Below are 22,856 nucleotides of genomic sequence, written 5' to 3' on the forward strand. Positions count from 1 at the left end.
GGTGTGAGACGCGAAAGTCATCTTGTGGGTATTCTTGTCAGCAAGGAAGGAGTAGGTGTATTTATGTCTCCGAGAGCAGTGGCATTTGGTTTTCATGGAACCCTCGTTTTCTGGCATGATCATACGCTTACATGGCTTATTTTGCAAGAGTATTTTGACGATGTTCTTTTTTCTGGGCTCTGCAGTGGCCTTGCTGTACATGGAGACGACTGTGATGTTTGACAGCTGCAGAGCTTGGCTGGCAGCTACAAATACACTTACCGTGTTCAAATATACAAGCCCTATTTCAGGGTAGATCGCTGGCAGAGTTTGACAGCCTCGGAGAAATGTTTAAACCTTTTGAAATGAAATGCTTCCTGTATTTACAAAATATTCAAGTCACTGGTAGACTATTTTCTATTACATCTACCAGTGGAGAGGAAGGGAAACAGCAGCAGCTACCGGGCCAGGCGAAAGGAAAAGAGGAAAGGTTGAAGTAATCCCCTGGAAGAAATAAAACCCTTGCACTTCTGTTGAAATAAATGCGACCTGTTATTTTATCGGACATTTATTTTAAAAAGTGTATGAAGAGTGGGCAACTAGTTTACAACTTGAACTTAAAATGACTTTACAACTAGAACAAACGAAATGCATTATGTTTGAAATATCATTTTCTTATTTTAATGAAGCACAGTTCTGCACATTGTTTGCTGTATTATGCATTCAAGAATGTGATGGACTATTATTTAAACAAAAACGTCATGATATTGACTAACTTCCTTGTAACTATTGTAATTATGCAGAGATTTCTTTGGGTCCATTAGAAGAAGGGGGGCTTGGCTTAGAAAGTGGCTATTACGGATCTTGGAGAGTAGTGTGGCTTGACGCTAGGCATTAGAGGGTGCTTTCCTCTGGCTTTTCGATGGCTGGAGATCAGGCGTGTAACCAGAAGAGCAACAGAGAGCAAATGGAGAGGGTTGCCAGAGGACTGCATTACGTTCACTAGAGGGCTGCTGTCGGGCTTGGCCCTGGTGCGAGTAAGGACACTGCTGAGATTACTGGATGAGGACGGAGGACAGTGTTGGACATGGTGTCTTCACTGGCCCCACACCTTATGCGTCAAACCGCCAGGCGTGGTAAAGCCAGCGAGGTTGATGAGGTTAGGAGGGGCATGGGAGTGTGTAGTGCTGGTTACTTCTAAGAGAAAGATTGCATTGTTGTCCCCCCCAGTGCTGCACACTCAGCGTTACCCGGCTGGTTCTTGTTCTCATTTTGTTTTACCAGCTTCCTTGTGATAATAGGGCAGCTAGCTCTGTAGTGGCTTGGCAGTTCGCTGCCTGTGCCGGGACCGAGTGTATTAAGCAAACCTGGACTATGGTTTCCCTGAGAGTGTTCAGCTGCGGCACTAGGAAGGTGGACACTCCGACTTCCTTTTTACAGTAGTGTATGTCGCCTTACAGACTGGAGCTTAAAGGTCCATGAAGGTGTTGGAGTATCTGCGTGCTGACCACCGCAGTGCGTGTTGTGTAGGTGGTCCAGTGTCCTCTCTCTTTTTCATTATGAAGGTTAAATACAGTGCAAAGTGCAGTGTACCTTTGCTTGTACTGAAGTACAATGCGTGGTAAATGTAAAAGGTACAATTTAAGGAACCGACTCCTCTTAACAAGGAGGCTACCCGTGTGCGAGTGGAGGCTGCTGGTACGGAGGTTATGGAATCGCCTCCCTAGTCTCAAATTCTTTCCTCAAGTCTTGACTAAACTTTATAGTCAAACTCGAAAACAACCATCCATGACCTGTGCACCTCAACCTTTGACAGTCGCCATAGCAGCTAGTTCAGCTACGGCTATAACCTCTACCATTCATGTGGGTTCTTCCATGGGATTCTCAGCTGGTGGGCATTGATGGGGATACTGGTGTGATTAATTTCAATACTTTGCTTCTAAATACATGTATTAGCCTGGAAGAGGAAATTATGGATATGAATATCCTTAGAACTGATTTGAGTGCTTCACCCAGCCTATTCATGAATATTCAATATGCTCCAGAAATGCATTCTAATTCGCAAGAGGTTTCTCCCTCTTTGCCCCACCAATACAGTTCTTATCAAACTCATCATGACACAGTGAATCTTAAGTATTAGACTCCTCTACTCTGAGGGGTCACTCTTTGTCGGCTTCAAACCTAGTGCTTCAAGGCTCTGTGAGACTCTACCATAACATTGGTTGTGAAGTCTCTCTCCCTGGCTCGGTCAGACAGTAATTTATTATTAAACATAATACCAATCAACCTGATACATTCCAGGTTTTCCCTGCTGCTCTGGATCCTCGAGTGGAAGAATCTGCTCCAGTTGCGGGTTTTGGTACATCTTGTACTTTGGCATCTAGAGCCGCCTCGTAATTGAAGAAGCTAGCTGCCCCTACCCGCAAAGAAATCTAAGAATGTGATACTATGTTGCGCTATTCATTCTCATTACAAAATCTGCAGACACCTGGGTCAGTGGTCAGTATTACAGTTAACAAAAGAACAGCAGCAGCGTCCCACTCCCAAGTAGAAGGGAGATTCTTTAATGAAAATAAATAGCACAATATGGTATCCACCACAAGGCACTGATTGTGCTGACTGGCTGTTGTTAATAAATAAGGTTTGACCTGATCCATTAATTCTGTAATGCATTCTGGTGTCACTGTAGTACATACATTTTGTGAGTTCACGATAGCTCAATTTAACTCACATTTTCACCTTTCTTTGTGAAATATTTTGATCATTTGCAGTAACTAAATTTGAAAAACATGTTGAGTTGAGTTCCACAATGCATCCAAAGATAGCTCATTGTTCTGAGCACTCATTGCAGGGGTCTGTGCTCATATTCCAGATCACAGTTTCAAATTCCAGCAAGCCAGACTTAGCTTTTTCTCTCTCTGGGGTTCATAAACTTGTCTTGTGCAGCCCATTCTAAAGAAGCCCTTGGCCCATCATTCCTCTCCGGCTAACTATCACCCGATCTTCATCACTCCTTTCCTGGGCAAACTCTTGGAAAAGCTGGCTATCTCCCAGTTTACTCTACATACTGAATCTGCTGGTTGACTCCATGACCACCAGTCTGGCTTCAGAGCTGCAAGAAGCATGGAAATTGCTCTCCTCAACACCTGTGAAGACTTGTTCCAATCTTGACTCTACTCTCACTTCTGTCCTCATTCTCCTTGATCTATCCTCTGCTTTTGACACAGTCAACAATGCAATCCTGCTCAACCGTCTCCAGGACAACCTTGGTATTACTGATCAGGCACTGGCCTGGTTGACCTCCTTTCTCACCGACCGCCCCTCTCAGGTTCAACTGGGGTCTTTCCTCCCTTCCATCTCTCGCTCTACTTGTGGTGCTCTCTCCCTGGCTCTTCAACCACTACCTGGCACTTCTTGCCCCCCGCAACGCTACGTTGTGCTCCAATTTTCAAAGTTATTCGGATGACACTCAGCTCTCTTTCAGGTTCCCCTCAGCCACCTCTGCTTCTTCTTTTATACCAGACTATCTGGCTGCAATTCTGGAATGGTCTGCCGCCAATGATCTCTGCCTTGATGCCAGAAAGACTGAAATCCTCCTCATTGGGACATCCTCTCACTCATTTCTTCTCTCACTCTCTAGCCACACACTCTAGGCCATCTTCCTGCTCCTTTCTGTGAGGCTACGAAAACTGGTGTAATCTTCGACTTCACCCTCTCCTTCTCTCCTCACATCTCTGACATCTTTAAGAAGTCAAACTATCAGCTGCACCTCCTCAGAGGTATTCTTCCTTTTCTCACTTTCCCCCAGAAGCTCATTGTCTCCAGAGCCTGGGTCCTCTCTAAGCTGGACTATTGCAACAGCCTCTTTCTAAATGTTCCTGCCTTTACTTTTCAACCTTTACAACTTGTCCAGAACAGGACTGCGAGACTTGTCCTTGGCCTGAAGCACAGGGATCGTACCTCTCCAGCTCTGAAATCTCTTCACTGGCTCCCCGTGGCTGCAAGGATCAACTTCAAGAAACTCTGCATTGTCCACAAGGCTTTCTGTGGCCTGGGACTGCTCTACCTCCAACTTTCCCTTCCAAAACATCTTCCTTCTCGAGGTCTCCGCTCATCTACCTCCTACTCTCCGAGGGTCAGACGCTTCTCCAAGCAGAGAGCTGGGGGCAGATCTATCTCCTCGGCTAGTGCCTCCCTATAGAATAGCCTCCCTGCCTCTCTCAAACTTGAGCAGAACCACCTCTGGTTCCAGAAGCAACTCAAGACCTTCCTTTTCGCTTCCACTTTCTCTCTTCCTCTTCCCTGCTGATGCACCTGACTGCTTCGCGCACTGGTCACCTGGTCACCCTGTGAACTCGGGCACAGGCTCCTGCATGTCCAGTTCCCCTCACACTGCCTCCGGGTTCCCCAGCACTTAAGAGTCTGTATCTTCAACCCTACCATCCCTTCTCTCTGCACCTGTGAGCCACCGCTGGCTGCACTTGTGAGTTAACTGCACTTCCCCGTCCCCTCCCCCCTGGCACATCTCCCCTTCCCTCTTCCCAGCACTTGCGCAATCTGAATGACACAAGGCCTAGTAAGATCGTTATTTTGTCCTCCCTTGTGTCCCCCTTCTTGTATTGTCGCACCTAGAAACACTTGTGTACAGGCACGTTATAAATGCCACATCATTTCATATCATATATACACACTTTGATGATACTAATACCTACCTTACGACTGATCCAACATATCTGGACCAGAAAAGGCTAGTTATAATAATTAACACATCATCAGTATGGTGAAGGTCTAGAGCTTGGTTCTCCAAACGAGGTTTGTAAACAATAGGCCAAAGAAGATTATAATGTTAGAAGTAGTGATTATGTAGTCACATTACAGATAATGGATTCACAGTGTCAAGGCCCACATCCTGCTTGGCCAACAAACAATACTGTGGTTCTGGACAGATCATTTTATCTCAGTGTATAGGGCTGTGATGTCTTTGGTGGAAGGGTGTGGTTTCTCACATTCTAATGGCATATATTACTGGCAGACCAAGTGCCGGTAATGGTAAAACCATTTGGTGGTATCCCGCCGGATTTACCAGCGGGATACCACCAATCATATATATAGGGCCATAGTGTCTAACCGGTCAAAATTGCCAGTCATTTTCACACAAAATAGTTCAGTTCTTAAAATCGACACTAAGGGCCAGATTCTCAATTTTTTTTTGGCGCAAGTGAGGAAATGCGCTGGCATTTCCCCCTTTGTGCACTTCCGCAAACAAGGGGACATTTCTGGGCATTTAAAAGCCAATCCCAAATTCACACATGGGATGCACTTTTAAATGGCCAGAAAGGATCAGGGACGGGGGAGGGGACACAATTCATCTCAGGGTCATTTTTTACCATGTCATGATTTTATTTTTGAAGTGTGACAGCCACGATTTGAACTGCGGCTGTCACACTAGTATTTCCAACCCCAAACAGGGATGGAAATGCTTTTTTTCCAGTCATTTCACTGAGACGGGCCAGTAATGCGCCCAAATGAAAGGAGCCCATTCTCCGAGCCCCTTTAGAATCACTGTTTAAGTGGCTGTAGTGATGCTTCATATAAAATAGTAGTGATCATTGGTAAATTGCACCCGACCATTTGTTTCTCGGCACGCTCATGGAAACATCATTAAAAAAAAACACAGCCCCTTCTAATCTCCGTCCATGTTTGGGTATATGTACCTTCCTCTCTTTATGCTGTGGTATGTGTTCATTACTCCATTGCTTCCAATCTTTCGGCTTCACCCGAGCTTCATTAATGAATAATCTTTTAGGGTGCACATTCCAATGCTGAGGTATGTGTACCCCTGTCATGCAGCTACTGGTCTGGGCCCTGCTTCTCTACTTCACCATGTATACCTTCCCTGTGACTGTTTATGCTAAATGTGTCCTGTTCCTTTTCCAGCACCCAAGTGCCCTCATTGTGAATAGCTATTGTTGCCCTTGTAATGTAACTTCTGTTTACTATTCATATTCCAGCATGGTTTACAGGGATTAGGGGACTACGTGGGAGTACCCATAATTATATAAATCACCTTATTCATCCAAGCCAATATATAAAGATATAGGTTGTGATTATGATGAAGGGGTGTGAAAGAGGAACGGAGACTCTTGGGGTATCTTCCTTTTTTCGTTTTATGGTGTCCCCAAAGTTGTCTATACCTGGTTCTTAAATTAAAAGGGACAGATACAATTTCTCAGGATGCAGAGGACATACTAGGAGAGAAATAAACCACCGGTGCCCCATCTGCAGTTGGGCTCTGTCTACAGTTTGGATTATTAACTCCCATAAAAGAAAGCAATGGGAGCCGCTGCAGAAGGAGCATACTGCTAAAACAAACCCAAATAAAGGCCAGTATGTCTGTGATATGCCCAGCTCTGACCCAAGCAGAAGGGTCTGACTGACCATCGGGTAGAAGGGAGCTAACACCTTTAATTCAGATATGCAATTATCCGACGAGCAGAATTAGCACCAGTGGTAATTGCTCTGAAGCCTGCCATGGATTTCCAAACCTACATAAATGGCGACTAACAACACCATTTTCACACGTATGATCTGGCTGTAATTCTATCACACAAAGTGCCCAAATGATCAACATGTTATGTGGTAATTCCCCTGCAAGTACAGCCAAACTCGAAATGGGGCCCTAGAAATCCTTGCAAAAAAACAGATTGATTTTGAATTCTAACAAAGTCAATCACATTTTATTAAGTTTTCATTTTCAATTGGTCCACAAAAAGGTTTACAAATGCGCATGACAGGTAATCAATTTAGTTGTGGAAATTTTATGGCGCATTGCATTGTGAGAAGTCTATCTCATCATTCACACAATTTCAATGTATTCTGAATTAAAATAATTAAGTGTAACTTACCACTCCACTTGCAATGACGACTGGAGCTTCCAGGTCAGGATAGACATTATCCAAGTACCACTTGAAGCTTTTGCACTGGAGCTCTTTCCGCAATGTTCTTTGCTGTGCTAGGTCTCCGAGATCAAACTCTTTGAGGTTCATGTGGTACCCATGACCGTAAAAGACCTCTGAGTATTCGTCCAGCCAGACCTCCGCAACGCGGGCCAAGTTTCTTTCCACGGTTTTGATCCGGTCTTTAGGAAAAGAGTAAGGATTGTCATTTCTGAAAATATGACCAACTCTGGAGCAGGGGAGGATTTCAATTTCTCCGCCACACATCCACACCTAAGAAGGAACACCAATGCATAAATATAAATATATAGGTTTAGAACACCCTATAAAATGACTTACTGCTTGCTTCTTTTGTGCTTTCATTGTTATTATTCAAAGTTCTGAGATGGGAAATGTGTTGGGGGCGTCCAGACACACAGAAGAACTAGGTGAACTGGGAGAATCACCTGGCAGAAGGTCCACGGGTGGACAGAACCAATGGGTTTTAAGACACTTTCTAAATGTCAGTGGGACTCATTACAACCCTGGCAGCCGCGGTATGAATGGTGCCGGTAAGGTACCAGCACTATTCATACCGGGCCGCCACATTACGAGTTTGCTCGCGGGTGGCGGTATGCATGACTGGTCTGGCCAGACGTGCATACCGGCACCCGCGAGCAGACCAGGATGCTGACAACGGACCCGTCATTAACGGGGCCGTTGTTAGCATCCTCCCCATTCCCATTGAGCCCTATGCGGGCTCAAATGGGAATGGGGACGTACCGGGTCCCGAAAATGGGAATTACCAGACCCGCAAAAGTCGGAATGGCCCGGTAATTCCCTTTTTTTGGGACCTGGACACGAGTTTAGAGGTAGCCATACCGGTAATGACGGCATGGCTACCTCCAAACTCGTAATGAGGCCCAGTGACTTTGAATTAACACAAACAGGAAGAGCATTCTGCAGTGTCAAGCTTTGAAAATGAAGTCAGCGTCCTATTAAATGAATGCACAAGTGGTGACCCAAAACATGTGGACTTCTGACGGACCCAGAACAGAATGGCATGTGCTTCAGGCAAAAGGTTCTGTGAGGGCTGTGGTACTTCATTGGTAGGCAGAGTGAGGTCTTCATAGTTCAGGCGACATTGTGCTTTCCATTGTTGTTATGATGATTGACAAACCATGCTTATTTGTAGTGTTGTGCCCATTTGTGTTTCTTCAGCTTCAATGCTATGTTTCCCATTGCTAAGGCAGATGTATATGCTGCAGTGCTAGAAAGTGACCACCATTGCTTCCTGTAGGTCTCTACTCTGTGCCCAGGCCCGGCTGGCAGGCAGAGCCACTGAACCGGGCCACAAACAATAGGAATCAGCCTGGTGGAAGTTCTTCGGCCAGGGAGACTACTTGCGGGTCTGCTACGGGGAAGAAGCAGGCAGTACTTTTGGTCTCAGAGAGCACACACAGATTTCTCCACTTGGCCTTGTATGCAACTCCGGGGGCAAGTCCTTTGGTATACACGAGGCAACTAGCGAGGTGTGCCGACAGCTTCCTCCTCCAAGTACTAAATCAAGCACCAATCTCTGCCAATCTGTTTAGTAATGATGGAGAAGAAGCAGAGAGGGGTGAGGGACGGCAACACCGGCAGTGACTCTGCCTCTAAACTTGGAAGTCCCAGTAGGGAGAGGCTTCATTGTCACCTCTCTTCATATTCATCTTAAACTTTCAGGAGGGAATGAGCAAAGACATAAAGTTGCAGAAAGCATAACAAATGGCATACTTGTTATAACTAGCGCTGTAAGAAAAAAATATTCTAAAACAACTGTTTCATTTCTCCAATGTCGTGCTTATTAAACTAGACAAAAGTTGTAATAATGGATTTGCTTTGCTTCTATCAGAATGACCACAAATTTGTATGGCACAAGTAGAAAAAAAGCAAACAAACATTTTTCACTGTATTTAGTTCAGGAACTAAACCAACCCTTAATAATATATTCTGGCCCACCTGCTGAGTGTATTAACCCTATCCGAAATATTATATCTGGTTCCTCCTTCCCTCTTAATCTCACCTTTATTTGTATGAAAGATCTCTATGGATTGAATTTCAATAAAGTGTGTTCTGTGATCATCCACTCACTCAATGGCTGGTGGACATTATATAAATACCTAGAAAAAGGAATCAAAATTAAACAACGTGGATGGATTTAAATATTGCCATTGCTATTCCTATTTTCGGAGCTGACTATATTGAATTTCTACAGGGCCCGAGGACATACATGAGCCATGGGTAACACAGAACCACAGACACAGGTAAGGTGGTGACGCAGTGAAAGCTCTCAAAAGATATCATTGGCTGGCACAAACATGAGAGCCCATAAGGTGTGCGGCGATAACGTCAGCTTCTGCCTAATGAAGGCAAGGCATTCTCTCGCCTGCGAACCGGAACCGGCGTCCAATGGGTGCTAGTTTCTATATCAGGTCCTGCTATGTGTGATGGAAAGCTAATGGTGGAGGGTCTGTCATGTAGAAAGACTGAGCAGAATTGTACTGGTCGTGCATGGAGCTGTAAAGCTATGCCCCATAAAGGCTGAAGGATCTTCTGGGAGAAAGTTCATTTTTAATGTAACCAACTGTGTGTATCTTATAGACTTGTTTTGTATAAACTCCAATACGTATTACCTATAGGAACCCTGAGGACTGGGAGCTCGGTAGCCACAATTTTGGGATGTGGATACTCTGACGATTCCGCTGTCGATTTCTGCACAGTTATACGGAAATAAAACCTGATCCTACTTTTGCTGCCTGGCCTTCTTATTGGATGCATTTGTAGGTGTCTACACTACACAGTGAATATGATTAATTGTATTTATGTTATTATAATGTACACTTCTTTTTTCCATTAAAGAAAATCCAATTCAAGAAAAATGAATAAGTCCTCTTTTTGTTTCAATGCTATTATGAAGTTTGTATACTGTTTTGTTTCTCCACCAGACCTCTATGATCCTGTTCCAGGTGCTCAGTACAGAACTACAAAGGCATGGTCAATATCATATCTCTTGACAATACTTGGACTGACATACCAATACAACTGCCTCATTTTTCTGTTACAGTTTAATGAATGCAAAAATGCGAATAGATTCCACTACATCTGTAATGGCAAATTGTTACCTTAAATCAACTTTTTGCAAAATAAGTAGCACATTTTGGTGAATATTAGGTACATCGAAATGGCTTAACAACAAAGTCAATATCTAAGTGAAATAAATGATAATTTCCTAAAATCACTACCAACAGTGATGGGTGAAATTGCCACTTGAAAAAAGAAAACGAATGCAAGCAGAGATTAGAATTGTAATTGCTTAATGTCATGGTTCCACCTAAAATGTTCTGTTTTCAGGTTCATTTTATAGAGACATGTTACATATGGGTCCGTACACTATGCATTTGAGAAAAGCTTCTCTGGGTACGCTCCCAATTTAATTTGAAAATGACACTTCTCTAAAGTCTTGGATGGATGTGGCATACCCATTCAGACAACACACTGAATGTTCTGAATTTTCAGGACATTCACCGTTCCCAGAGTCCTGTTGATGTTAAGAAGTATAGTTCACACATTCTTTTCACAGTACGTGCCTAGTTCCCTGCATTATAAAACTCGTGTCAAAATAAGAGATAGTGCTTGTCAAATGCAAAGCATGTAACAGCTTCTAATTAGAGGCACTTGGCTGCAATTCTCTTCAGAAGTATCTCCCAGTACAAATCGGACTTTATTTTCAACTATTAAAATTGAAGCTGAAATCAGATCCCAGAAGGTTGATCAGCCACTGCAGCTGTTTCAGAGCTATCAGTAGGTCATGAGATCAATTCCCAGTACGAAAACAAAATGGCCCCCTTAAATCTTGTGATTTGTAGGTTGAACACACATATGTAGATGTATGTATTTATTTATTTATTGGGCATTTGTTGGGTACTTATAGAACAAGCAAAATTGCGTTTCATAGCTCCCACATGGCAACATGGAGGGAAGATGGGATGAAAACAATGAAACACTGAAAGATAAAGACGAACTTACTAGGCCTTGTGAGCATTCAGAGCGTGCAAGTGCATAGAGAGGAGAGGGGATTAGGGAGAGGGGGTAAGTGATGGAGTGCCCATGCTAGTGTGTGAGCAGCAGGTGTAAGTGCCCAGAGTAGGAAGTGCTAGGGAATTATCATCTGTAAAAGATACAAATGAATGGGTAAGTGCAGGCCTACAGTGGCAAAGGCCAGTAAGTGCCTTGGCAAGTGCTGTGTGTAGGCGGAGGCTGAAGGCGATTGGGTGTGGCAGGCTAGCGCCCCGAAGGACACATTAGGCTCCTGGTCACCAATCACAGCGAACGTGAGATTAGCCGAGGAAGGAAGAAGGGAGAGGGTGAAAAGGAAAGTCTTTAGGAACTTCTGGAATTTGGGCAGGTCTGGCTCAAGACGAAGAGGAAGGGGGAGGCTGTTCCATAAGAGGAAGCCAGCTGAGGATAGAGATCGGCCTCCGGCCCTCTGTTTAGCGAAACGCTTGACACACAGAGAGTTGGTACCAGGGGGACGTAGCGGTCTAGAGGGAGAGTATTTAGTAAGAGCAAGTTGCAGATAGCATGGTCCCCGACCTCAGACAACCTTATGTATGCACAGTAACCGGGTGAGTTATAGTTGTCCATGACAGTTGCATGCACAATATGTCAGGTATGTTGGCAATGTATGTAGAGCACATTAGAAACTGAATTGTTTCTTAAAACATAATAGCTGGTGTTAAAATATATGACCTGAAGGTTACCCCCATCTCTCTTCAGCAGATGCATAAACCGTCCATACTACACTAGTTCATGTGATGTGTTATGTGGATAACATGAACAATGGTGCAGCACTCTGCGTTCCACGTGGGAACACCTTGCTAGTTTCTTCTTCCACTGCTTCATTCACTCTTTGCCTTCTAGAATTTTATATTGCATTTGAAGTTTGTTTAATCCTATTTTGGTATTCATTAATGCCCCCCTAAACATTGACCTCCTCTAAAGATTTTAGCTCGGGTTATTTATAATATTATGGCAAATCACCAGGCTGATTAGCTCATGCCGACCATAAACTCCCAATCACTCCAGGGAAGAACATTCCAACCCTCTGAACAAGAGATCCACATATGAAAGGTAATGGATAACACTTTGATGCACAGTTCTCTCGCACACACCCTACAGAAAGTTCTTCTGAAGGTGTGTGCTTCAGTTGTCAATGCAGGCTGTACAATTGTGTCTATCATGTGCCCCTCGTGCTGTCCATCTGCTTGATGCTGTTACCTACATGTTTAGCCTTTTGTACACTTCTGGCCATCATGAGGATCAAGGGATGTGCTTTTGTGCAAGTGTGTAATTATTGGACTTAGCATAAAAAGAATATGCACGTGATGTATGGGCATGTGCCCTGTGCCAGGCCTGCTGCATCTTGAATATTTACCCAATGCTGATTGGAACATATTGAAAGGAAACGTATCAATGTGTGTTACAAGCAGCATAGGTAAAACATGTAACCTAAATGTGAACATTTGAAATGTTGTCTTTAAAGTGGTCTTGCTGTGATCAATCTTAAAGATGTGGCAACATGAATATAAGGAGCACAACAAGCATTTCGCAAACTCTGATTTCAAGATCCAAATCACAAGCAGGGCATCCCCTCAAAATCTAAACAATTCAGAACCCTGAACCCCAGACAAAGAGATGTTTAGTAAATTCTATACACCCAATTAAGTGTTCCCCAGTAAGGTAACACCGGGCTGTGATATTACCTTAGTGCGCACAGACCCAGGAGCATCACCCATGAGTGTGGCCTGAGACTAGTCATATTATTATTAGGTGATCCCTTTGCAAGCCCTTCAACAAAGCTGGACGGATACCCTCTAGTAACCATGATGGCTACTAAGCCAAAGGGGACAACCGCTCGATTGTGGGAACAAGTAATATAGCCAGGGTTCTAAAAATACTTGCCCAGAACCCATTATAGGTAGGTATGATCCCCAGAGAGCAACTGGTGCCTGATAACTCACTTTAGAGGAAGATAAGTCTTGCACAGTTTGGCCTTAACTTTGATGCCATCAAAGTGGGGTTGGTGGTAAGCTACATTTTAAGAAGAATGTTTTGATCACTAGAGGGGTTTGATTAGGGTAAGATCTTTTTCTTTAAAATATCAGGCAGTGGACCACTAAGCTAAGAGTCTACTTACTTACCACAGTTCCTTATTAAGTGTATGCTGCTTCTTGTCACTGATTACATGCCTAGGACCAGTGGATCCTACATGAGTCATGGGACAGACTCAATGCTGGAAACTAAGTGTCTGGAGACTGAAGACCAGTGTTGGCATTTCTGCTGCTCCATTTCATGTTGTCAAATGAGAAGGCACAGACACTGCAATGGGACCGTCGTCTCTCTTTTGAAGATGCTTTTATTCAGAAAGCCCCCTTGGCCGTTTTATGCTAAAGCATTTTCTTCATTGTGACGTTTCAAAGGCATGAGGGTGATAACTCTGGAATACGCATCAAACATCACAGATGGCGGCCTCTGCTTAAGTAAACTAATCTCTATCAACGTTTTTAAACCCTTGTGCCATGGTTGTTGGTGACAGGTAACGCAGAGGGTTGGAAGGAGGGAACGAGGTCAAAGGAGGACGTGATAAATGACAGAGCTGAGGATCAGGAGGATGAGGGGAGGATAAAAAGGAGGAGGCAGCTGGGGGCATAATGGGGGTGAAGTGGCATAGTTTGGCCAAGGGGGACAGAGTCTGCTGAAGGGGCAGAATCTGGTGAAGGTGCAGAGGCTAGTAGCGGTGTAGTAACATTGGAGAGGCATGCACATGCATATAGTGGGCCCAGGGCAGCGGAAAGCCTAAATATGCCACTGTGCGGGGGTAATTGGGGATTGTTAGGATGACCAGGGCAAGTGAGATAAGAAAGTGAAGCAGGGAGAAGGGCTACGTCGCTTAGGTGCAAGTTATTGATTTGCAAGTAGCAAGTAATAGAACATCCAAGTGACGGGAGGCCCATTTGCCAGAGGCCGCTATGAGAAGAAGAATATATTGGAGAAACTGCATTCGCTGACAGAGAAGGGCACTCAGCCAATCAGGTCGCTTGAAGAGTGGGCGAGAATACACTGTATACTGCACACTCTTTCCAGCCACCAGAGTACCTTCCCTGGGTGGCGCCATCTTTTTATTTTTACTGTGGAGAGCCAACAGAGGCATCTCCAAGCTCCCTGTTGCCTCCCCACCCTCCCACCTTCTCCCCATCCCCAAAACAAAATATACTCTTTCCCCATCCTCTCTCTCCCTAACCACTTACCAGCTGGACCAGAGCTTTCCCACTGACAACCGCCACCATAGTAATAAAAAAGGGACTTAGTCCCTTTTTCTATGGTGGTGGCTATTTATTTTTATTTTTTGGGTGATTGGGGTTGTACAATAAGTGGAGTCAATCACCCGTATAAAAGAATAAACCATTTGCATCCGAGACAAACACCGGGGTGCAAATGGCTATCACCCCCTTGTTGGGGGGGAGCGGGCACAGCCGCTAATGGCCCACAGCCCTTGCATAGGCTCGGGCTGATGGGCTGTTACCGGCCATGTCTGCCCACCATACATGGGGTGATTTCAGTATAATTGGTGTGTATCATCTGGCAACGGGACCATAACTAGCAAGAGAGAAAAGGCGTGAGAAAGAGAGAGAGAGAGAGAGAGAGAAAGAGAGAGAGAGAGAGAGATAGTGATGAAGAGAGACAGAGAGACAAAGTGAGAGAGAGGAGTGAGAGATAGAAAGAGAGTGTGTGTGAGTTGTTGAAATTGTTCTAAACATACAATGTAAACACATGTATAAAAACTATTCTTTCACCCTTGAGAAATATATAGCACATTGAAGACAATAAAAAGGGCCATATTGTTTAAACCCTCATAAGTAAAAGTATACTACACACACTATTACAACATAGTCATTGATTAAATTACAAACACATAAACAACTTTAATACCTTAAATGAAAGTTCCATATTTTCACCACCCCAAACATCTAAGCCAGGGTCATATGTTCCAAGTTCATAGAAATACTTCTTATCAATAGAGAACAATCCACCAGCCATTACTGGACACCTAGAAAGGAACAATGTATAGTATTAATATCTAACAAAATGCCAGCCATTACTGTAAACCTGAAGAGGAAGATTAATGCAGTTAAATCAATAGTTTATACAGATGAGAAACAATCAGGTACAATGCTCGAGTAAAGTAACAAAATCTTGGCCGTAGGCATTGCGCAAAATGAATCCCCTTCATAATTCTGGGCCGTTTAGATGCTCTGACAATGTTCATCTTGTGCCACGTCCATTTGGGAGACAACCTGGAATAAAACGGTTACATGACCCTTTGGAAATGTAACTCTTAAATAAAATCACTTGGTCATTAGTTGTACGGCCTAAATATATTAAGATATTTATTTATTTATTTATTTAATTTCAATGTGTTTTAGTTATTCACAAACTTTACACATACCTATATATCATAAGAGAAAAACATGTAAACATCAATTAAATTCAATTTCAATAAAATCAATCATAAAAAAATTGGATCCTAAAATACAACCTTAACAAAAACAAAAAAAAGGGCTGAGAGTTATTACCTGTAATTATGATCAAATAATTATTTGTAACTGCTGTACAGCGACTTCATTAAAGTGCTAAATGCTTCACGGTACAGTTCACTCTAAGTAATTGTGTTGCTTACTTTACTTGGAACCATACCTAGTAAAGTGTTGAGTGCAGTGATCTATTTTCACTATTCAAACAATAGTGCTAAAAACGATCTTCTTTGCACTATCATAGTGGACCACACGTCTTCCTAGTATGTTCATATACATATTTCCCAATTTCACACACTGAGTCAAAACAAGCCCCACACTTTCTATTTCAGTTGTAATTTTACAGATGCGACAATATCTAGTCTGTTCCTCCACTGTTCCAAGGTGGAAAGAATAAATGTAAACTTGTTCCAACACAAAGTTATAAGTAAGGTCGCCTTACATCTTGGTTGCACCGCTATTTGGGAAGTAACTTTCTTCCCTGTGAAGTGGATTTTCTTCTTACAAGGCATTAACAACACGAATGGAAATTAACTATGGTACTCGGCCTAACAAAGTTTCAATTAGTGCAAGTGCAAAGACACGGATAGGAAGGAAATGGGAAACAGACAGGCGACTACTGTACTAGGCCTGATGACATTTCTGGTCGAGCCAGAGAATTACACAAGGTGAGGTAGAGGGGAAGAGAAAGGAGGGAGAGGAACAAAACAAGTGACTATCGTACTAGGCCTAACAACATTTCAGATAGAGCTGGAGGCGGAGGGGGGAATAACAAGTAAAGGAGGGGGGAGACAAACATTGTTACTATCATACTAGGTCCAGGGACAATTCAGATAGAGTAAGTGCATAGAAGAAAGTAAGAAGGGGAGGAGAGAGAGAGAAAGGGGAGGGAGAGGAGAAGAGAATGGAGAATAAAACAGTGAGACAAGCAGAGAAGCGGGGGGGGAGTGAAGAACAGTTGCAGAGGTCAGTGAAACACATAATGTTGCAAGGGAAACAGAAAATGAAGGCAAGGATTCACGGTGAGGATGGGCAAAGCATGATTCAGAGTCAACCTGAGTGCGAGATCCAGGGATGGTCCAGCATGATAGTTGAGGGGGAGAAGCCCCAAGGCTCAATGTGTCCAAAAGTCCAAATCCAAGCGTTGGCAAAAGTAATTGATGGTGAACCCTTCGTGAATCAAGACAACTCCTACAATAAATGGGGCTGGGGGGATTGGAAGAGAGGGATAGGGGGAGGGGAGGAGGGAGAAGAGATCCAGGAAATGGCAGGGGGAGGGGGCACACAGCAACATCATGGGGGACTAGAAGGGGGTGGGGGGCACATAGGAACATCACAGGGGATCAGAGGGGTGGGGGGCACACAGCAACATCATGGGGGACCAGATGGGGTGGGGGGCACACCGGAACATCACGAGGGACCAGAGGGGGGTGGGGCACACTGCAACATCACAGGGGAGCAGAAGGGGGTGTGGGGCACATAGGAACATCACAGGGGATCAGAGGGGGTGGGGGCACAAAGCAACATTAGAGGGGACCAAAGGGGCGGGGGGTACATAGGAACATCACAAGGGATGAGAGGGGTGTGGGGGGCACACAGCAACATCATGAGGGATGAGAGGGGTTGGGGGGCACATAGGAACATCACAGGGGATGAGAGGGGGTGGGGGCACACAGGAACATCACTGGGGACCAGAGGGGGGTGGGGGGCACATAGAAACATCATGGGGGACCAGAGGAGGGTGAGGGGCACACAGCAACATCACCGGGGAGCAGAGGACGATTGGGGGCACACAGCAACTTCACGGGGGACCAGAGAGGGGTGGGGGCACATAGGAACATAATGGGGGACCAGAGGGTGGTGGGGGCACACAGCAACATCATGGGGGACCAAAGGAGGGTGGGGGGCACATTGGAACATAATGAGGGACCAGAGGGGGTGGGGGCACACAGCAACATCACGGGGGACCAGAGGGAGCTTTGGGGCACATCGGAACATAACAGGGGACCAGAGAGGTGTGGGGGGCACACAGCAACATCACGGGAGACTTGAGGGGGTGGGAGGGGTACACAGCAGCATCACAGGGGACCAGAGGGGGCCACACTGCAACATCAAGGGTGACCAGTGTGGGAACGTACCTGAAGCAGACAGGGAGCAGACAGGGGCCAGGAACGGGCCTTGAGAGGAGGGCCGGCCAAGCCTACCATCTCTCCCATAGGCCGATATGTTCCTAGCCCCAGCCAATCAGGGGCAAGCTGCTGCCAAACAAAGGCCTAGGCACTCAGGTGCGCGTGGGGTGGCCATGATGGGAAGGCCAGGCAGCACCAGCATACAAAGAATATTCAGAACACAGAGCTGGCATGTGGCATGCAGAGGCCTTCTTTGCCCAGGGTCAGCACTGCACAATTCCAAGTGAAAGTCAATTTGAAAATAGTTTTAAGAATTTGCACTCCATGCGGATTTGCATGGCAAAGCCTCCAGGGAATACCTCATGTCCAGGTGTTGAAGAAATGGTGATTGTGTATCCCGATGGAAGGGGGAGGGAGGGAGGGGCATACTGAGTTAAGCGGACATACCCTTACCCTTAACTCAGTGACTTCCCCTTCTAGAGAAGATGATAGGATCTCCTGTCTTTTCACATGGGTTGGATTCCCAGGGAGGATTCCACCTGGTCCTGGAGTTCTTTTCCCAAGTTCTATCAGTGCCGTCTGTGAGACCCAGTGTGAGAATTGGGAACTTCACTCCCAATTGTTAAAGGGACTGGTAACGTGGGGATTATTGTAGCACTCACCCAAACCTTTGTTCCCAAAATAGTCATAAGGATTTTAGCCACTGGGTACTTATGTCACAGTGTACACACCCAACTTCTTTCTTCCCGGTCTTCCTCCAGTCTTTAGACAATAGCTCAGGTTTAAAAAATGCAAACGTTTTACACCCAGTGTCTAAGTGGGCCCATCCCGGTCTTCCCTTAATACTGGCCAGTACTTTATAGGTGGTTTTATTCCCGGACCACAAGTATTGGTCAGTCCGGGCAGATAGCATGTCAAGGCAAGAGGGGATACGGGTTGGAAAGGAAATCCTCGCATTTCCCAGTTGTTTCCTTTTTGCATAATACTCTGGGGTTTCCTCTTCGTAACCAGGATACCAATAAAAGGGATCATCCATAGTTTGGTAATTCATTTCGAGTTTTCGATTTGAGTAGTCTTCTTCAACTGCCAGGGTTATCTCCTTGGCTATCGCCTGGGTTATCGTCTCGGGAGGATAGCTCATGGGCAATGGGCTCATCTTGGAAGCAAGATGCCGTGAAGCAACACAGGTTCAATCCCGGGTCCGAGCTTAGAAACCTCTGTGTATTAAGCGTGTTATAAATAACCAATTACAAAAGAGGGGTATCAGAGTCTTCTTCATCCGAAGCACTTGGGGATCCAGTTTCCTGGTCATGTTCTTTAAGGGGTAATTTTTGCTCATGGGGGTTACCATCCGATCTGTAGAGGTGAACATTGCAAGGGAAATCCTTTTGAAGATGTCCAAAGCCTCTGCAGAAATAACACGTGGGTCTTGGCGTCTCTACTCGTGAGGAAGAGAGTCTCCCCAAATGATGAAGGCGTACAGAGACACACCTCAGCTATTGTTAGGTGTGTCACCATTTGAAAAGATAAGAGGTAGGAGGATATGTTCAAAATTGTTTCCTCAATGGCTGACAGAGAACAAAGTGTGTGATGGCGAGATAAGCGTCACTGAGGGAAGGTTGGTGCATGTGGGAGATTTTGTCAGTGTAAAAAACCATTCAGTGTACTCAAAGGGTGTTTGCATTTCTTCAAGCCCATCAAGATCATGCGGATGGGAAAGAAGCACGTGGTGACCAGCGCTGGGAAACGCTGGAGTATGGACCGGGTTGCCATTGTACGGCATCCGACATCAGGGTTACTGATGCAAATGAACGGTGTTCATATCGTTCTCACCGCAGCGAGCATGAATGCTACCAAGATTCCCCGACCAGGGAAGACATCAGAATGAGCAGCGAGAATGCGGCATTCATCATATAATGAGGGAGCCAAGGAGACGGCCTTTATGGGGCGCATGGTGGAGAAGATGTGTTGCTGCAGAATGATGGGTTGGATGAGAGAAGGAGCTACGATGTCACATCCGGTCGTTTGACAAGGCAGCCTTTAAAGTTCAATGAGTATGCAATGTCAAATGTGTATCATTCAGAATAGTTGCGTATACACATTTCTTTTAGTTTTTCCATTGTGTATTCCTCATGCTAACTGTAAGAGGAAGCAGATGTTGTATCATTGGGGCACACATTGGCATCTCCCTTTTCTCCGGGTGCTATCGCCTGCTCGCTCTCATCAATATTCAGTGTGCACGTGATGGTGTTCAAACGTTTTAATATGGAATGCCTAGCGGACCTTGGATATAGACAGCTGGATCCATTTTCGGCGGTTGGCAGATAGGTTCCGACATCCATATAGGTCAGACCTGTGTTTGGGGTCTTTATGTTTTAATAAACTTATTGGATGTTATTACCTTAGTGGGTCACTTAAAATCACATATATGCGCCAAGGGTGTGTTCTCAGGCTGACAGGTGAAAAAGCTGCTCCTCTTTTGTGGCCAATGAAACACCTGGAAGCTCTTGTCACAGGTTCAAAGGGGTACAGGCTTACCACCTATACGGCTCAAATCCTTTTCTGTCCTCATGCTTTCAGGGTCTGCCATGGAACGTTCCCAGGCTGGCCAATGTAGAGAACATCCTAGTCTTTTTGCTGATGAAATGTCAGGAAGCACACGCCGCACTCCTGGTTTTAAAGGGGGTTCACTCGCATGACCAACACCGCTCCAATCCTCACCTGCAATCATACGTTTGGGCCGGCCTATGGAAAGGTTGACCCTTTCTTGGCAGTGATGAAATACCAAGAAGCTACTGTGTTGCCTATTCCAGGTGCCATCAGCTTCTCCTCTGCTGGGTCCCTTTCCCTTATGTTCCATACTGTTACTTCCGCTGATTTCACCCCACCCCGGGGAGACTTATGACCTCTTCTCACTGGTCTCATTGGCTCACTGGTACTCAGCTTCCCCTCCCTGTCTCCAAACTCTACTCAAATTGTCAATGCAGGGGAGAAGAAAAAAGCTCAGGATGTCATGTTCGATTGTATTGTATTTTTCTCTGTGGAACTCTTTGGTCAGACGTGAGTGTTCTCTGTTCCCTTGGTTTATCAAGAGTAACTGCCTCTTGTTCTGCTTCTATCAGCACTTATATAACACACAAGGTATCTTTTATATGCATTGGTGACACTCTAAGAAGCCGCTCTGTTACATTACTGAGGTTGCTCCCCCAAGTGATTGGGAATTGCCCAACAATGTAAGAAATGCTCTACTGAGAATTAACAAGAACTAAATACTTCAGAGGGGTGTGACCCACTCACGAGGAGCGTAAATCCATACAAGCTTCTTTTTTTCTACGCACCACAGAGAATAACGATGTACATCTCAGTCTGATCCAGCTCGTAATGGCAGTTCAGCCAGAAATGTCACAGCACGGTGCACATCATACTACACAAGCAAGCGGAACCGGTCTCCCCTTTTAGAGGAGCACACCCCCCTTTAAAGACTCCAAAGGCTGGACATCCGAGGAGAGAAATATTCACTGCCCGAACTACAGTTCTAGATGGTTGACTCGTGGAAGCCCTGCCTGCATCCTGTTTCACTACGTGCTTTTAGACTGGAGGTGTACTTATGATAAGAGGTTACCGGTACCGCAAGTTAAACATTTAAGTAACTTTATCTACATTTAATTTCAGACCGGTTCAGAGACCACAAACACCCTGTTCATATCTTGTGTTATGTCCACGTGGCTACATATTCCACGACTCCGAAACTATGCATTGTGCTACCGTGCTGTGAGTGGTTTTACGTAGCACAGACCTAGCTGTGAAGTCACCTAGCATTGGGCATTGATATATAAATCAGCTGGAAGCCGACTAGGCAGCATGTTTCTTATGCATATATTGCATTCAAGGGAACAGGAGCAAGCACAGGGTGGGAGCCATTCACCTCCTCCACACTGCACGCCTTGGATCTCTGTTTACCGGTGCTGCCGCCGCCTCAGAAACACTCAATGTGTGCATAGGGACATCATGAAGGACATGTGCAGCAGTGGCACTTCAGAGAATTGCCTCAGCATTGGTGTCTAGAGTGAACCACCAGAGCTAGGAAAACCTGTCCATACTTCCACTATTGCTGTATTCTAAAACATTCCAAAGGTCTTCAGAAATCCTCTTAGCTCTTGTTTCTATCCCTTGAATCTATATCTATTCCATGCAGCAGTTTTTTTTTTAAATTGGAGCTTTTTTGATCTACCTGCTACTAACAAACTTGGCAACGTGAGGATTTGTGAAAGTCCCTTACTTTACTATTTATGCGTGATTGGTTTGAACATGAATTGGGTTCGACCAGTGTACAGTGGAGCCCATCAAAACAATTGTCGACTGCTGAATGAATGCAAATTTTGTAAATGATAAAGGTGACTGTATTATATCTGGATGTAATAAACTCTGTCCCTGTTAGCATCACTGGTCAATAGACATGAACAGCACTGACCGATGTACCAGGTGCTATCAAGGACACCTAACAGCATCACAGCATGTCGCATGTTGTTGCACAGCCATGCTCCTTTCTTTTACTCACCAACCCTAGTGCTGCCATCCAGTAGCCACCGCTCCGCTTTTCATAAACGTATACTGCCTCCCAAATACTGCTTTTTTCCTTCCTATAGGACCCTAAAGAAAGCCCCAAATTACAGAAATCTGCAGCCTTTAGCTCTACAGATATTTGGGGCTGCAAGGCCCATAAGCCCTAGCAATCATTGTATGAGGATACTGGGAGTCATGGTACTAAACGACTCAAGAGCGGGAGTTTGCTCTCTCCATTCTGTATAAGGATGAATGCACGTGAAGATAAGGGACATCGTTCTCTACCATAACTAACTCAGTGTGCATACAGTTTAGGAAGTAAGATGACTATTTGGGCATTGACCTACACAAACATGACAGAATCACAACCATTGTCTAGGTGACGAATGATCAGCCACTACCACTAAACACATGCATAATGCAATACAGTATATGCCAGAGCGAATTCTGGAAAGTATGACTTTATCAGAATCTTACCTTATTGGATCTGCTTCTTTGATGTTATGCTTCTTAATGTCTTCAGGAGGGATCGGCTTCCATCCAAAATTCATTGGCCAAGAGAATATTCCTCTCTGATAGTTGTCCACAGTCATATAGCTAAATGGAGAAACAGAAAG

At 44.9% G+C, this 22,856-nt stretch overlaps 1 protein-coding gene across 1 annotated transcript in view; it reads right to left on the bottom strand.

Moving 5' to 3' along the window:
• Window positions 1-22,856, bottom strand: part of GALNT5 (polypeptide N-acetylgalactosaminyltransferase 5) — a 359,001-nt gene that overhangs the window by 102,347 nt on the left and 233,798 nt on the right. The window contains exons 5-7 of the mRNA XM_069616407.1: window positions 22,717-22,836; window positions 14,946-15,063; window positions 6,885-7,208 (exon numbers count right to left, since the gene is read on the bottom strand). Of these exons, the coding sequence (XP_069472508.1) occupies window positions 6,885-7,208; window positions 14,946-15,063; window positions 22,717-22,836 (562 nt within the window). The remainder of the gene's footprint in view (window positions 1-6,884; window positions 7,209-14,945; window positions 15,064-22,716; window positions 22,837-22,856) is intronic.

The sequence above is a fragment of the Ambystoma mexicanum genome, chromosome 9, assembly GCF_040938575.1.
Source record: "Ambystoma mexicanum isolate Mex_15411 chromosome 9, UKY_AmexF1_1, whole genome shotgun sequence".
NCBI lineage: Eukaryota > Metazoa > Chordata > Amphibia > Caudata > Ambystomatidae > Ambystoma > Ambystoma mexicanum.